The following is a 16,114-nucleotide window of genomic DNA, read 5'->3' as shown; positions in this document are numbered from 1 at the left end:
CTCCTCTGGCCCTCTGCCCAGGGTTTCATTCTCCACAGGAATACTTCCTTAAATCTTCGGATCCCCCCCGCTTAACGCAGAATTCATGAGGGATGCGCCTTGCAGGTCTCCCGACTCACAGCTTTCACGAAAGTCTTCCGATTACCCGGGCTTATTACCCTCACACCTGGACCCACTTTTCCAAGGGTCTCCTACCCACTATCGCATACTCACTGGATCACTGCAGCCTCTGGCTCAGGATCCTGTCTACTCCTCCTCCGGGATTCATCCACTCCCGCTCCCACTTCATGTGCTGCTTAAATCACCAGATGTAGCAAGCTCTCTTCCAGTGCCCAATCCAACTGGTCTTGATCGGTCAGACCCCCCAGCACTGTTCTCTATCTGTAACCTGGTCCTGATCCTGGTCTAACATTGTATATAGGCCGAAACGCCGTAGACTTTCACAGCGTAATTTAAGGCGCCTTTCTTGTGATTGCCCAACTAAATTATTTTGTACTATCTGCATTCATTGTATGGGCATCACTACGATTTTACTTTGTATATATAAATTGTTTTGTTTGCGCCCTTCTCCCGCTGTACATACTCCCTAACGTGTCACCAGCACCATTCACTCTTTCACAAGCTCTTGTACACAGTATAACACAGGATATGTCATTCAATGTATCACAGTGCTTTGTTTGTCTTTGAATGTATGACTAAATATATGCAAAGGTTTCTCATTTGCCACATGCATCCGCAATTTATTGTCTCCCTGCTCCCCCGTTCTTGGTCACAGCAATTAATTGTGCTTCCTTAGAAATTGCCTCTCAAACAATACCCTCTGAAACACTGTTGAATGCTACAAAGTGCTTTGCCTGGCAACATTGGCCCCTCCGAGGCAAATTCCCTAACGGTTTCACCCCTTTCCTAGTTTTCCAGGGTTTCCAGTATTGCCAGCACTAGACTCCCAACACCAGTACAACAACCTTCTCAGAAATTGCGTGGCCATGGCTCCATCAGAGACAACCTGCAGTTCGGTCCCCTTCCCCTTGTACATCCAAAACTGCTAAACCATTTCAGTGTGTCCTTTTAGACACTCACCCATCCTATATGAGTTGGGATCAGACATTTTCCCTAAGGGTCGCCAGACATCACTTTGGAAACATGGGTTCTCCAAGTTGTCCAACTGGGCTGCACCCTTCAATTTCTTTCTAACCGGCTGCACCTTCCATCTCCATCAGTGTGGCTGACAGAGGAACACATGCCCATTTTGCAGCAGGACGTGTGGGCCCCTTTAGCCAAAGGAGCCGTAGAGAAGGTTCCGGCCTCGTAAGTAGGATCATCTTTGTTACTCCCGCTACTTTCTTGTGCCGAAGGACAGAGGGCTTTGATCTATTTTAGATCTCCATCCTCTCAACGCCTTCTGCCAAAGTACAAATTCAAGATGCTCACACTGTCCCAAATTTTGTCTGCCCTGGATCCTGGGGACTAGATTGTCTGCTGGACTAGTAGGATATGTATTCACATTCTGCAGGCCTTCCGGCATGATCGGCAGTTCATAGTGGGCCTGGTGCATTTTCAGTTTTGTGTGCTCATCTTTGGGCCTAACTATAGACACTCGGTGTTCACAAAGTAATGCTGGTGATTGCAGCGCATCTTCCGAGGTTGGGTGTGCCAGTCTTCCCTTGACTAGCAAAGATGGGCAAACCAGGGCAGAAAAGAACCATTTCTAGGTGGATAGCCCTCTGCATTAAAATCTGCAGTGCACTAGCTAAGAAGCAGCCACCTGAAGGATTAAGGGCTCACTCCACTTGAGCCAAGGCTACTACTGCTCTTTCGTGCAAAGTACCTGACCTGGATATCTATCAGGCTCCTACGTGGCCATCAGCGCACACGTTCCTGTAGCACTATTTATTTGACAGTCTGGACCTTTGGGATAGGTGTTTTGGTCTGACCCACCACCAGGGTGCTGCTTTGGTATCTATCCATAAGTTGAGGAATCTGTGGTTATACGTATCCATCAGAAGAAAAAGCTACTTAACTTCGGAATGCTCTTTGTGGTGGAAACGCTAACCGCAGATTCCTCACCACCGTCCCGCCTCCCTGTTCTGTGGATTGGACTCTTTTCTATCTAAAAAGGTCCCAAACTAGAGATCTGCCCACATATCAAGCCAGTTTGCAATGGCCTCTGCTTCTGAAGGCACAGACAAGCCTTCAAAAACAACTGACGTCCGCGTGCTTGACTGGCACTTATATGTGGCCCTGCTAGTCACTTCCAGAGTGAAGTCATTGGTGTGGAGCTGCATGACTCCATCTACTGGCAATTATCAGCCAGAAAGAGCACTAACAAAGGTAAATAACTTGTTCATCTCACACACACTGTTAATACTGCCATTCAGAATATTTGTTTTCTAGGCCCTAAGCCTCAGACAATCCTGCACGCACACAGACTCACTCACTGTCTTTCACTGTCACTTTAACCTTCTCTCCAGTTAGTGTTCTCATGCTAGTCACCTTCAATTTTGTGGCCGCGCTTGTTTATAGGGATAGCTTTGAGGGAAGCAAAGGAGGAACCCAAAGCAAGCTAAAAGGAGGGCCCGACCCCTCCCACCCCCTGCCTTTACCACTGAGCCACAGCGTGTCGGGTGTAGGCAGGATCAATTGGTGGACCGTCCCCTCCTCCTGGCCCACAGGTTAGCCCCACTCTCTCTTTCCAGACACCACGGCAACCTCTGGGGCCAGGCGGTGGCAAGCAGCTCTCGGCCTCAGCCACGCCGCTGCCCGCAGTGCGTGTGTCTGCGATACCATGATACTGGATCAAACCGCGCTGCCGCATTTGCGCCCGAGGTGGCCCACCTAATCCCCTCACCCAGACCAGCCTCCCTCCGTCTTATAATTGATCAATTAATGAGCTCTGGTGGCCTGGGCACTTCACTAGACCTCACCTGTGTGGATTTACCTCAGTCAAAAAGAGGTCAGTGAAAGATACCACGTCTCCGTTTCTATTCGGGTCTCTTTGCCACTGGTGTTTACTTCTCACAGTGGGCACCGGAACGGTGTGTTTTCAGAAGCATCCTGCAGGTCTACTGCAGCAGGCATTTTACAAGGCACTGGCCGGGGAATAACTGCCCAGCCACCGCCAGGAAGGGCCGTACAAACACAAGCTGCCCGTGATGTCACCCAGACGCACCTTCACAGCACAGGCTGTGTGTCTGCATTAAATGACACCAGCGTGGGAGAATGTGGGTCGGAGCACAAGCCCCCCCTTCTCTTTCAGTGACATAGCATATGTTCCATGGGCCCCAGGTAAAGCAAGGCACATGCACTCCAAGACTGATATTTGGCTTGTCAAATAAAACAACTAGCGTTCAAGGCCCCGGTGCCACTACAAGTGCTGTATCGCCGATAACTATACCCTTGGTGTTGTTTGGCACAGAAGTGTGACAGTTGGCTCTGCAGTACTCGCAACTTAATGCTTCAGCTCCACCATCACGAAAACCTTTAAATATTTTATATTCTGTGAGTGATTTGCGCGTGACATTGGCTAATTTAGAAATGCACATACTCCTTGATAATTGGCAATATGATGTCTCAAAGCGCTCAGTGACGTATTCATTGGCTAAGCAGAATATCCAATAAATATTTTGGTCTAATTTATAACCAGGGAAAGGGTGTAGTGGACAGGATAACGTTTTGTTAAAATAATGTTTTCACATAGTAAGGGTTAGTTTAGTGGCGAGTGTGTGAATGGGCCTTTGTTATATGCAGATGAGTGTCGCCTGTATGTGTAAGGTGTATTTTACAGCTGGTAGAAAGGGGTTTGATCAGATTGCCAACTGATTCTGTGCACTTCTAAAGCTAAGAATTTCTGCACAGAATTTAGAGAATGTGGTGGCTGTTGCTTACATAGACAGACTGACAGAAGAATGTATGAATGAGAGTGCATTATGTCATCTGGTGAGATGGCTAGAGAAACTATTGTTATTGGCTGCAGGAGTGAATAACCATCTCTTTACTCTGGCAGGTTTGTGTTTCTTAGAGTGCCTGAGTTAATTTGACTGAATGTTTGACAGTGCATGGTATCTATGTTTTCTAGGCAAGGGAAAGAACGAAAAGGCTTGTTTTTCATAATTATAGCAACCCTGTGTATTGTTTTCTGAAAAGTCAGTAATTCTTTGGATAGCTCATGTTGTTGTGCTTATCTTTCACCCTTTTGGAACAAGTGCAGGAGAGTGTGGTATTTTATCTAGTTCTGGCTGGTCCCTGGCCCAAGGGCTGATGTTGGACAGCTGGAACTCCTCCCTCGTAAACCAGTGGTGGACTAGGACCGTCCCACAAATTGGCATTCAGGGTCATGTTTGGTACTTTGTTTTACCTAAGAGGATGTGATTTGGGTGTTTATCTCACCAAGTCTTGAAGATGCACCAATATAGCTCTACGGACAGAAGTGACGCGGGGCTTCATCATCCTGCCCCGAACTGAGTCTGGGTCCATAATACTCGCAAGCTCGATGGCCTTCGGTGTGAGGTAAATTTGCAATTAGATTGCCTTGAATGGGTTCTGAGAGTTTGGTCCTTGTGCCAAAGAGTGATTTAGTTGCGCTGAATCCAGGCCCCTCCAAATGTGAATTTTATGCCAGCAGAGATCTGTTTGCTTGAAACCGGCACACTCATCCACTCCTAGGAAACTTTGAATGTTGTGAGATGGAAATAAACGTTCCGAAGTGTCTCTGATGAATATTGGTGATACCACGTAGATTTACAAAATAATTGGGACATCTGCAATACAGAATTACATAACTGTGGACCTGTGGGAAAATACAATTGCCCTAGACCCTGATGACCAGACCATTAATGACACAGTTTTGATTGGCATAGTTGGATGGTCGGTGTATGGACCAGATACATTGATTAATATCGTTTTACAGAAGTTGTCTAATTAATTAGGATATGAGATAGGCATCGACGTGTTTTAAGATTTCACATAGTTGCATGTGAGCACGGTAGGTTGTGCGGTGGGTGTTCACATATTCCTTTTATGTTTATTTAAGATTAGCTTTCACAGTCGCTTGTTGTTAAACTACACAGGGTGTTTAAATGGATGAGTTTCACATGCGCGAGCCAGAATGGGTTTATGAATGAAGAGTGGGTCTGGAGCACAATTGTCTTGGCTTTATTGTGATTAGAAATGCTTGGCTATGCTCCCTATTTTCGCAGTGAAAGATGTAAAAGTTTGGGAGCACTGTTTATTTATTTATTTTTTTCCTTTACGTTTGGTCTCGGTTTCTTTAATTCTCAATTGGGTTATTCTTATGGTGGGATTCAGCATGGGGTTTATTATTTACATGGGGTTAAAGTCTATATATTTCAGCACGGACATTCTGGGCTCTGTTCCTTTCCATTGCTTTGGTACCTTCTTTCCCCCGCCTGCCCTACCTCACTCCCATTGTCCTTGCCTTTCACTCACCCCTACCCCCCTGTGCGTAGTGTCCGTGCCTTTCACTCCCCCATGTCCCTGCTCGTAGTGTCCGTGCCTTTCACTCCCCCCTGTCCCTGCGCGTAATGTCCGTGCCTTTCACTCCCCCCCGTTTCCGTAATGCCCCCCGCCCTCCAATTCAAACACATACAGAATCTATTCCCAAAGGATTAACACCACTCCAGACTTCTTCAGACGAAAACAAGGTGCAAACGCACTTCAAACAAGCTTGACACAAAAAGGTAGCCTAAAGGCAACATTAGAAGTTACTTTTTTTTCCCGTCATATAAACCACAAATACACGAAACAACAGTGGAGGAAATCTATATTCGCATAAATTGGCAAATATATACCACAAGCATAAGGTTAAAACACCGAACGCTGCATACAGGAACACGCAGGGTACGACTGCCTACAAAGTATGGGTGTTGTGGAACAAAGGCATATAAAGAGTGGTTGACTGTTCACATTATATTAATTCTTTTTCATGACTGTTCACATTATATTAATTCTTTTTCACCTCAACTACAAAACCCACAAAAAATTGTCTACCATCACTTTTTTTTTGCCACAATAAAAGTTTTATTTGGGGGTTTAATATTTAATGCAATTTACAGTTTTAAATTACAATTACATTTTTTTAAAACACATGTACATCAATATTTACAATGCCAATATCTCTAAATCAAACCATTGCGAGACCTATTGCATTTTCAATGCTTGTTAATACTTGCACGACCTAAGGTAGCCCAAGCAGAGCAATCCAATGAAAACCTATTAGTTCACAATCCTAATCTAACATCTTCTGACTAGCATAAATCAGAGGTCAGTGAGCCTATTGGTGCGAGGCAGTGTTCATTGCTCTTCAATATTTAACATAAAAGTATTTAACATTGACACCTCCGCATCATCTGTGTCCAGCTTCCAATCTACTATGAATTTCATCAGTGATTGGATGAATACCAATCACTCAAGCTAAACCCAGACAAAACGGAGCTGATCCTTACTGGTGGTCTGGCCAACCCCTGGAATTCCAACTTCTGGCCACCGCTATTAGGGAGCCACCCCCTCCCAGCCAGCTCGGTAAAAAGTCTGGGAATCGTCATCAGTAATGATCTAACCATGAAGGTTCAGATCAGCTCAGTGGTCTCTGCGTGTTTTTTCCATCCCGAAGAATTCGGAAAATCAGCAGATTCCTTTCCACCGCAGCTCTGACCCAAGTGGTTCTTGCCCTGGTCATCTCGCGTACTGACTACGCAAATTCCCTTTATACTGGCATACCGGCCTACCAGTTACATCGGCTGCAACTGGTCCAGAATCAGGCAGCTAGGCTTATCTTCGGTCAGCCTAAACACAGTCATGTGAGTCCATTGTTGAAAAGCCTTCCCTGGCTTCCTTTACCCCAACGCTGCCTGTTTAAGCTGGGCTGTACCATCCAAAAAGCCCTCTCAGGACGCGGGCCCGCCTTCATCGCCTCTAATATACAGCAGTACATCCCGTCTCGCGATCGACGTTCCTCAAATAAAACTTGTTTGTCCCCCACACTTTCAAACTAAAAAAACATGGAGGTCTTAGATACACGACCTTGGCCCCCCAGTTCTGGAACACCCACCCCTCTAATTTGCGCACCACTGATTCCTACACCGAGTTCAGGAAATTACTTAAGACCTGGCTATTCACCCAGGTGGTAGCAAAATAGGATGGTAACAGTTCCTATGGGCAAAGGGATGCAAGTAGACGGCCAGATAGGCTGGAGAGAAGTGTAAGATGTCTCCAAAAGAGTTCGAGTGTGCCGAGAAAGAGTGAGGTACTCCTGTGGGGATCTAGAGGTGCCCTCACACACCCTTTCAGGTGTATAGCATCATCATCGGGCTGGTGCTCCTCGTGGGGGTGGCGCTGCAGTCCCTCACGGGCCCGTTTGATGGGGCTCTTTGGTGGAGATCTTTTAGGAGTTTGCCGCAGTTGTGCATGGGGGTGTGTGGGACAAGGTGATGGTGGTGAGTGAGATATAAAAAGAGCCCAAGGACACTAGCACTTTATTGAGGATGTCCCTGGAGTCTGGTTAAGATATGTCACGGGGGATGGAGAAGCAAGGTCACTTGCCTTTATGAGAGGGGAATTTGAACAAATACATTCCCTCTTCTCTCACCCGTGTAGTGCAGAAGGTGGATCTAAAGGGTCGACATGTTTCGCGCTTTTATGAGTCCCTAATGGATCTAAGAGCGCTTCATCAGGACCTTAAAAAAGAATGTGCAACAAGGGAATCGGGAAGAGACGCCCTATAATCCCAATAGTCCTATATTTAGGAGATCAAGTAGGAAAGAAGGTAGGGGACACGTCAATTATGCGTGTCCCTAGATGCGGCCCTCCTTAGATAAAGGATGGACCTCGTCAGCATAGCCGTGTGGAAGTAGAGGAGGTTCGCGATCTTCCTCTGTGATCCGTAGCACCTACCCGGTTGCCGCGGCTGCTGGACGTATTCACCCAGGTGTACAACTGAAAACCCATTCACTATTTTGCAACAGCCGCCATCCTCCCTCAGCGCCAAGAAACCGCCTGGTGAACGTGCGCTCTACAAATCACCTTTAACATGACATTTTCAAAACTAGCCTTCTCTTTAGTATTCCACACTCTACTTTCGTCTTTTACCCGCAAACATTTGAAATTCACATTCTGTCGTGATTGCACCTAAAGGCTCTTTAGTCTGTGCTTTTATCCTCTTGTTATAGGCAGTTCAAAGTCTGTTTGTGCATATTGTTTGGAGGAAATGACCATGTCCAATAAGTTTCTTGCCTCTTCTTTTTAGGTCTCGCCTGGCGAAAGCAGCACATGCGCTGCTCTCGCCATGGAGAGGACCTTTTGCAATCGATTCAGCCAAAGCTGAATGCACGCGTGTCCAGATGGACAAAGATGGCTGCTCTCGCCATCCACAAAGCTAAACATGCACACGTACGGACCAAAAAAATGCACGCGCATGTGGACAGCCCGACGCCATCTTTATTTACTTTCATTAGCGTAGGGATGTGCACATGCGCGCGCATTCTTTTGTCCGTATGCGTGCATGGTGGCGTGCTTTCGCTTTCCCTCTGTCAGTACCTCTCACTTGGTGTCTCGTCATTGACTTCCTGGTTTAGGGTGTCATGCAATCTCTCGAACGGCAACAGCAGCATTCTTTTCGTTATGTGGGCGTGACTTGTTCTAGTTGCCGTGAGACCTAGCTCCTAGTGGCTACATTGCATCCACGTTACCCCGGCGTGTTCAGATCCGTGCCCCCCCTTGTCTCAGTCCACCATGGAAGCCACCTACCTTCCTGGAGAAGCGAAGGCACTGCGCGGCGGCCTCCTCAGCCTGCCGACACCCCCTGCAGGAATCACTGAACAGAAAGCTGATGTGCATGGACGTCCCCGGCACGAGGGTCCAAGGGGGAGGGAGGCAGACTGACTAACTGGTGCGCTCCCCCCCCCCCCCCCCCCCCTCAGAGGGAAGCTGCTGCTGGTCGTGCCGAGCTCTGGTGGGATTTTGAAATCTGCCAAACGTGAGCCAGGGAAAATGTAAACATGAGGGCGGAGAGGGGCTGTAACCAGGTTCAGTGAAATCTGAACTCCCGCGGCTCAGGCGGGGGGGGGGGCTTGGGTGCTGCTTGGAAAGGTCATTCACTCTGCAAGTTACTTCCTACATGTTCATTTTTTTCGACCCTCAGCCCCCCTCCTTCCAGGTGGACTCTAATCAGCCAGGGCCGCGGGAGCCCGGCAAACCGTCCCTATGGAAGTTCTGTGCCATATTTGTTCTTTCACCGCGCAAAAATTCACTTTCCCTAATAGCTTTCCCCAGGGCTCGGTTTAGGGACACAAATGGCAGGAACTATTCAAAAGTTGCACAAAGGAAAATTCATGGAGTTAACCGTCCTAACGAGTGTGGTCTGACCTTAACTGTCCCACCATCGTTTGAGGTTGCGAGGTGAGGAGCCAACAGGTCTAGAACAAACAAGCTGCCTACCTCCAAGAAATGTGTCCACAAGCCACAAATATGTCCTAATGCCACCGCTGTCTTCACAGCTCTCCGCATCTCACCGCACTCAAAGCGGTTTCTTGAAATCTGTTGTAAATCAGTGATGGGATACCAGCACTACCCTAATGTGTAACTAGATGTCTCGGTTTTTTGTTATCATCTCGTTCACTTAAAAAGTGTCTCTCAGTACACCCTAAAGGGCAACAAAGGCAGGATAATAACTTTCCCTATATACAAGGGTTACTTGATTTTTATAGCCAAACATATTGCTCTTTCTTAAATTTTCTTGCTTTTTTTCCTCGTAAAATGTAAATTCACTTCAAGTCAATACCAAAACAAGCATTAAAAATGCAATAGGTCTCGCCTTTGATTAAGTTAAAGCCATTTGCTTTTCTAATGGTATTGTATAGCAAAGCAAATGGTTTTAACTTAATAAAAGGCGAGACCTGTTGCATTTTCAATGCTTGTTTTAAATTCCAACTGCTGTCATTGCTGATCCTGTTGTATTCTGACCTCAGTTTATTCATATCATCTGACCATTTGTGGGATAAATGTCTACTTTATCTTAAGGTCGTCTGTACACCTTTCATGCCAGTAAGCGTTCTTGTTAAGGATGTTTGGCTATGTGTTTTTTCGATCTCTTTTGAAACTGATCTAATTCCTTGAGCAGACTTTGCCAACCTATTTCTGTCCTATCATTACAGAATCCGTCATCTCAGTCAAATTTAATTTATCAGTTAAAATAAGTGGAGTGGTCGGGGATGCAACAACAAAGATGATTAGTACTCCGGCTCATAATCGCAGAAGGACCCTCAGTTGTGCAAGGGTAAGACTCTTTAATATTATATTGCATTAGGGCTGCAATATGTTTTGTAAATACATTTGGGCCAAACAGTAAAGTAATGAATTTCTATGTAAACGTGTATAGTTGCTACTAACCACATTGAAACCCAGCTTTCTCGCAAAAAGCTTTTTGAAAGTAAAACATATTTGGTACTGCAGACCATTGACATAGCTTGGAAATATTGCTTGTTGTTATGCAATAAGTGTATTAGATTGGAGAGAAGCGGTGAATCCGGCTGCTCCGGTAACACGACTGAGCACTGCAGGTACCGTGTGCACTGTGAGCCTGTGAACTTGAGCCGCGGGTTTACAGAAGCTACAGAGACAATGGAGCCACAGAGCAGCGGGTGCCGCGAATCCACGGGTGCCGCGAGTGCCGTGAATTTGTGGGTGCCCCGCCTGTCTTCCCGCCACAGAGACACAGGTGCAAGGCCCGCTTGGTCTCCCGCTTGGACATATAATCGGCCATTAAGCTGCCAAACCATCAACAAATCAACAGTTCCTTGAAGAGGCGGATTTGATCTGGTCTGGTTTTGCTGGAGACCTACTGTCTGCCACCCTCTGCCTCCTCCTCTCTCCCACAGCCTGCCTTCTGCTATTCGCCACTCGCTTGCTACTCGCTTGTTACCCGTGGGTTACCTGCTACTTGCAACCAGGCTTGACCGGGGTGACAGAGAGTGGAGAAGAAGCCAGGTGAGAGTTCACAATCCTAGTAGAACCAGGTGATTGTGGCTAGGGGAGTCCCTTTCACAGAGCAACTCACCTGGGGAAAACGCTGCTCTTTTGCCGTCCACCGCTAGTAGAGTCAGCTGGACAGCCCTGTAGCCCCGGTTTCGGCTGGGAGTGGAGATCGCCGGCCGGGACCACATATCCCAACACCCTTACCGGCAGGAAACGCCGCCCACGCCACGCTCGCTCCAGCAAAGCGCCAGGAGACGCCTAAAAACAACGCAGGGCTCCCGGGCCCGTCTGAGACTGGACTGGGCTACCCCGCTAACGTTTGAACATTGACATCTGTGGGGTAAGCCCAATTAGTTGTGTTAAACCCAATTTAGTGGGTGGGGGGTTTAGTAGCTGTTAAATAGACTGTTCTCTTGTATATACTTGTTCCTGGCCTTAATTATTGCGTTTCTCTGCTTTTGTAAGTTGAGAGCTACAGATATAATTATGAGTAATTGCAAGGGCCTTGCTGCCACATTAGACGCCTTTATCATAAGAGCAGAATCACGATTGAACCACGAAATTCAACTAGTAGAAAGGCGCTTATCTCTTGACCCTACAAATTTCTCTGTAAATAGGTTACTGCTTTCGCCTAAACCTACAGACAATACGCAAATAATCCAGCTGAGCCCTGTGATAACGGTCCATAATGACTCACGGCTGTCAAATACTCCTATAATTTCCCCACAAGTGTCGTTAGAGGCGAAGAGTAGCTCATCTAGTCCTGGTATAACACCGAGGCTACGGAAGCAAAGTCTGATTGTGGGGAAAGAGGGGCAAGAACAGCGGGTGCAGAAGAAAGATAAACCTGTTGTGAGGAATCCTAAGGGTAAGAAAGGTGGGGGGGCCAACTAAAGCGACAAAACTAGATTGTTATGTGGAAGCACGAATGTTATCTAAGAATTCTATTAGCCCACAGACAGAATTAGATTATGCTCCATATACCTTACAAACAGAGGAAATAGTGGGAAGGTTAGAGCACACAATAAAAATGTCCCTAGAATCTGAGTTTAAGGCAAGGCTAATTCAGTTGGAGGAGCGTATGAGTGTGAATTTAAGCCTGTTAGAGAATAAAATGGAGCAACTGAATACTATATTAGGGCACTCGAGGTTGACTGACTGCCTTACTTGCATGGATACTCAGGATGGAGGCCCCCAAGTACAGACGTATTTGCAAATGCAACCACAAATGGAGGGTTGGGTCACCAATGAAAAGGATGGAACATGCAGGAGGGGTAATGTGCCCAGGGATGCACCGCTACTTAAATCTAATAATTTGGAACATCCTAAAGAGGGGCATATTGAGGGCAGGTTGCGGGCTACAGCTGGAACAGGAACGAGCCTGATAAATAGACCGCAGGTTCTAATAGCCCCTGATAGACCAAGCAGTCACTCTGTTAATACAGTAATATACAGTCCAAAAGGTACAGATTTAATACCTAATGAGGAGGTTATACTGTTACCCCCAGCATCATGTCCATATGTATTGGTGTTAGCTGGAGTGCCTGCCCTAAGAAGAGAGCAGAAGGAAACTTGGGCTAACCTACGCAATAAAGTAGTGGACTGGTTATCAAAATTTAAGCTCTTCCGTTCACTAAATACTGAAGATATTTTTATGGTTCGCAGAGTAGGGTGTCTGGGGGAATCACCGAAGAACATAAGAGGAGATTGCGTGGTGATTAACTTTAGACGCCCCCACCTGGTTAGGAACATATTAAATGTCCACGAAGAGAGCTCGCTCAAAAACACTTTATAGTAATCAAGTGTGACACCAGAGCGTAAGTAGAACTGTCACTTTATTCAGGCCATCCGCCCTCTCTGGCAAGCGGTATGCCAACGTTCCAAGGTGAGCTCCAGGAGATACCAAGGAGGGTGAAAGGAGGGGGTGGACGGAAGGTACCAAGGTGGGAGTAAAAGGGTAGATACAACACATCTCCTTGCCCAACATAACAGATAACCATGGAACACAGGAGAACTTTACATTGCTACTCTTTCCCCGCTCCAAACATGACCGTCCTCCAACTCCACCACATTTTTCCCCTTGTTTTTAACTTTTTGTGGAAGGAAAAATTTACTTTGTCCCACCTGTACCCGGGTGGGTTTCTTTATCAACACAGGATCATTAACATTGGGTCTTAAATTCTTCACTCCATGTTTCTTGTCATACCATTCATTGTAGCGGGATTGATGTTGCTGAACTTTAAGATGACTTTCTGATCTGTCATAGACAAGTCTTACCCTCATCTAGCCATAGAGGGTACAGTTTGGTGCCAGGTTCTCTCCCTCTTAAAACCACAAAAGGAGAGATGCCACTTACAAGGTTAGGTGCTGTGTGGTAGGCCCACAAACAGTCTCTCAGGGAATTATCTACATTGAACCCATTAGACATCGCCAGTTGAATGTGATCATTAATCATACGATTCATCCTCTCTACTAACCCATTAGCTTTGGGACAGTAAAGAGCAGTTTTCTCATGCTTGATGTTAAGGTTCTTTAGGAAAGTCATCATTTCATCAGATGTAAATTGCACCCCATTGTCAGTTACTAAAATAGATGGAATCCCTTCAAAAGAAAACACTGATTTTAAGAAAGCAATGAGGTTCTTGGTCTTAGTGGATGGGGTGAATTTGACATTTACCCAGTGAGAAGTGTAGTCCACCAGGACAAACATGAACCTTTTCTGTGGACCTAAAGCATCCATCGGGCCAATTATGTCCATGGCAAGTTTAGACCAAGGAATTACGGGTACCTCCACTGGGGATAGAGGAACTTTATGTAAGGTCTTAATCTTGTCACTTTTAGCACAATTGTAGCAATCCTTTACTTTTAATTCTACTCTTGAATCCATCTTGGGGAACCAAAAACTGTTCCTCACTTTACTTTTAGTGAAACTTCTCCCTAAGTGACCCTCGTGGGCGAGATCTTTTATTCTGTCTCTTAGGGCCTCAGGTGGAACAATTTTGGTATTGCGGTAGATTTTGCTTTCACAAATGGTCAGCTCATTTCTAACTTCCCTGAATTCTTTTAAATCATCCATGACCTCACCACATTTGTCAGGCCAACCATTTATGATTAGATTTTTTAGTGCCTTCATTTTGGAATCCTTCTCCATTTCAACATTCCATTCCTCCCTAGAAAAGGAAGGGAGATGGATTGAAAGAATGGGAGTATCCAAAGGGTCTGCCTCAATGTTGACTGCTAGAGGAGATCTGGATAAATAGTCTGCAAGAACGTTATCCTGACCAGGAAGATACTCAATTCTGAAGCTAAATTTCTCTAGCCCTAAAACCCATTTAGCTATTCTAGGGGATTCACAGAGTACTTTCCTGGATGAAAAGATGTGGGTCAGAGGTTTGTGGTCCGTTCGGACTGTAAATTTACTGCCCCAAAGGAAAAACTTGAAATGATTAATGCCCCAGTAGCAGGCCAATGCTTCCCTTTCAATTACGGAGTAGTTCCGTTCAGGTTGACTTAAGGTACGGGAGGCAAAGGCAATATTGGTTTCTCCCCCCTCCCCCTTCTGAGACAGGGTGGCCCCAAGACCTTTGTTGGAGGCATCAGTGCATAAGATGGTTCTCTTCCTATGGTCAAAAGGCCCAAGAGCACGTGAGCCAATGATTTCCTTCTTTAAGTTAGTTACAGAATCAGAGTGTATCTCTTCCCATTTGAATTCATTTTTCCTCTTCAACAGTTCACGTAAAGACTCACATTTTTCTGAAAATCTAGGGATGAACTTGGCCATATACTCAACCAAGCCTAAAAAAGATGTAAGCTCTTCCTTGTTCGTGGGGAAGGGAGCATTTTCCACTGCTTGAATTAAGCTGAGTTTAGGTTTTATCCCTTCGAAAGAAAGATTGTGCCCCAGATAATCCACTTCTGTGACTTTGATCTTACATTTTTCCTTTTTCACAGTAAACCCTGCGTCCGACAGCCTGGCACATACCTTCCTAAATATGGAGTCATGTTCCTCTTCATTGGCTCCATAGACCAAAACATCATCTTGAAAACACATGCTTTTCGGGATCCCCTCCAGGACCCTTTGCATCATTTTTTGAAAGACAGCGATCCGCCGAGGCCAAAGGGTATCCTTCTGAACATGTATGTGCCAAAAGGGGTGGAAAATGCTGTTAGAGGCCTAGAATCCAGGTGGAGATCTACTTGGTAGTAGGCCATGGAAAGGTCTATGACAGAAAAAAACTTAGCCTTACCCATAGTACTTAGCATTTCGTTGATATTAGGAAGGGGGGAAACGTTCGATCCAAATGTTTTCATTCAGGCTGCGTAAATCAATGCAAAGGCGAATGCCTAGCCCATTAGCTTTAGAAGCTATGACGATGGGAGATAACCACTCCGAGGCGTCAATAGGATGAATGACGCCTAAGTGGCAGAGTTTATCAAGTTCATCCTTCAATGGCTGTCTTAAGAGTAAAGGAACTTGGCGTGTTTTATGTACAACTGGTTTTGCCCCTTGTCTAATTTTTATTTTATGATACCAAGTTCCCTCTGGTGTCGCCACCCTAGAAGATTAGAACCTGAGCTGACGAGGTAGACCTTGCCCACAGTGGATCTCCCTTTGAAAATAATTTGTGTCTCCACCATCGGGATAGGGTCTTTAGTATACCCATGAGGTGTAATATCAGGTTTAGTAATAGGCATAGCTGGTTCCCCTTTGATTTTCCTGTAATCCTCCATATTTAATAAGGTAAACGGAGAGCAGGAGTCTGCGAACATTTCAATAGATTTGTTATTGATTAGAATGTTGCATTTGGGGTATTCCGTGAAATTACTGCCGCAAGCACTCTTTACTTGGAACACAAATCTAAGCTGATCATCGCTGGGTTCATTGATGGCTTTGACTTGGCTGCTGTCGCTGTCCCTGCACACTCTTGCTAAATGACCTCTTCTGTTACATTTCTTACAGTGAGCATTACGAGCTGTGCATATAGGATTATTGGCTAAGTGATTATTACTCCCACATCTATAGCACTTGAGGTCAGAATGTTCTCTTGGAAACTTATTGGATGACTCTCCTTTACTTCTGACTTTCGAATTTTTTTTATTGGGAATATCAACCTGAACTGCTGCAACC

General features: G+C 45.8%; 1 protein-coding gene across 2 annotated transcripts in view; it reads left to right on the top strand.

Annotated features, from left to right (window-relative positions):
- The window catches only part of TMEM181 (transmembrane protein 181), a 402,172-nt gene that overhangs the window by 223,831 nt on the left and 162,227 nt on the right, over nt 1–16,114 (top strand). For both annotated transcript variants that reach the window (XM_085612151.1, XM_085612152.1), the window contains exon 5: nt 10,167–10,288. In XM_085612151.1, the coding sequence (XP_085468277.1) occupies nt 10,167–10,288 (122 nt within the window). The remainder of the gene's footprint in view (nt 1–10,166; nt 10,289–16,114) is intronic.

This window comes from Triturus cristatus, chromosome 6, assembly GCF_964204655.1.
Source record: "Triturus cristatus chromosome 6, aTriCri1.1, whole genome shotgun sequence".
Classification (NCBI taxonomy): domain Eukaryota; kingdom Metazoa; phylum Chordata; class Amphibia; order Caudata; family Salamandridae; genus Triturus; species Triturus cristatus.
Note: the sequence above shows the minus strand (reverse complement) of the source record. Positions and strands in the feature narration are given on the sequence as shown.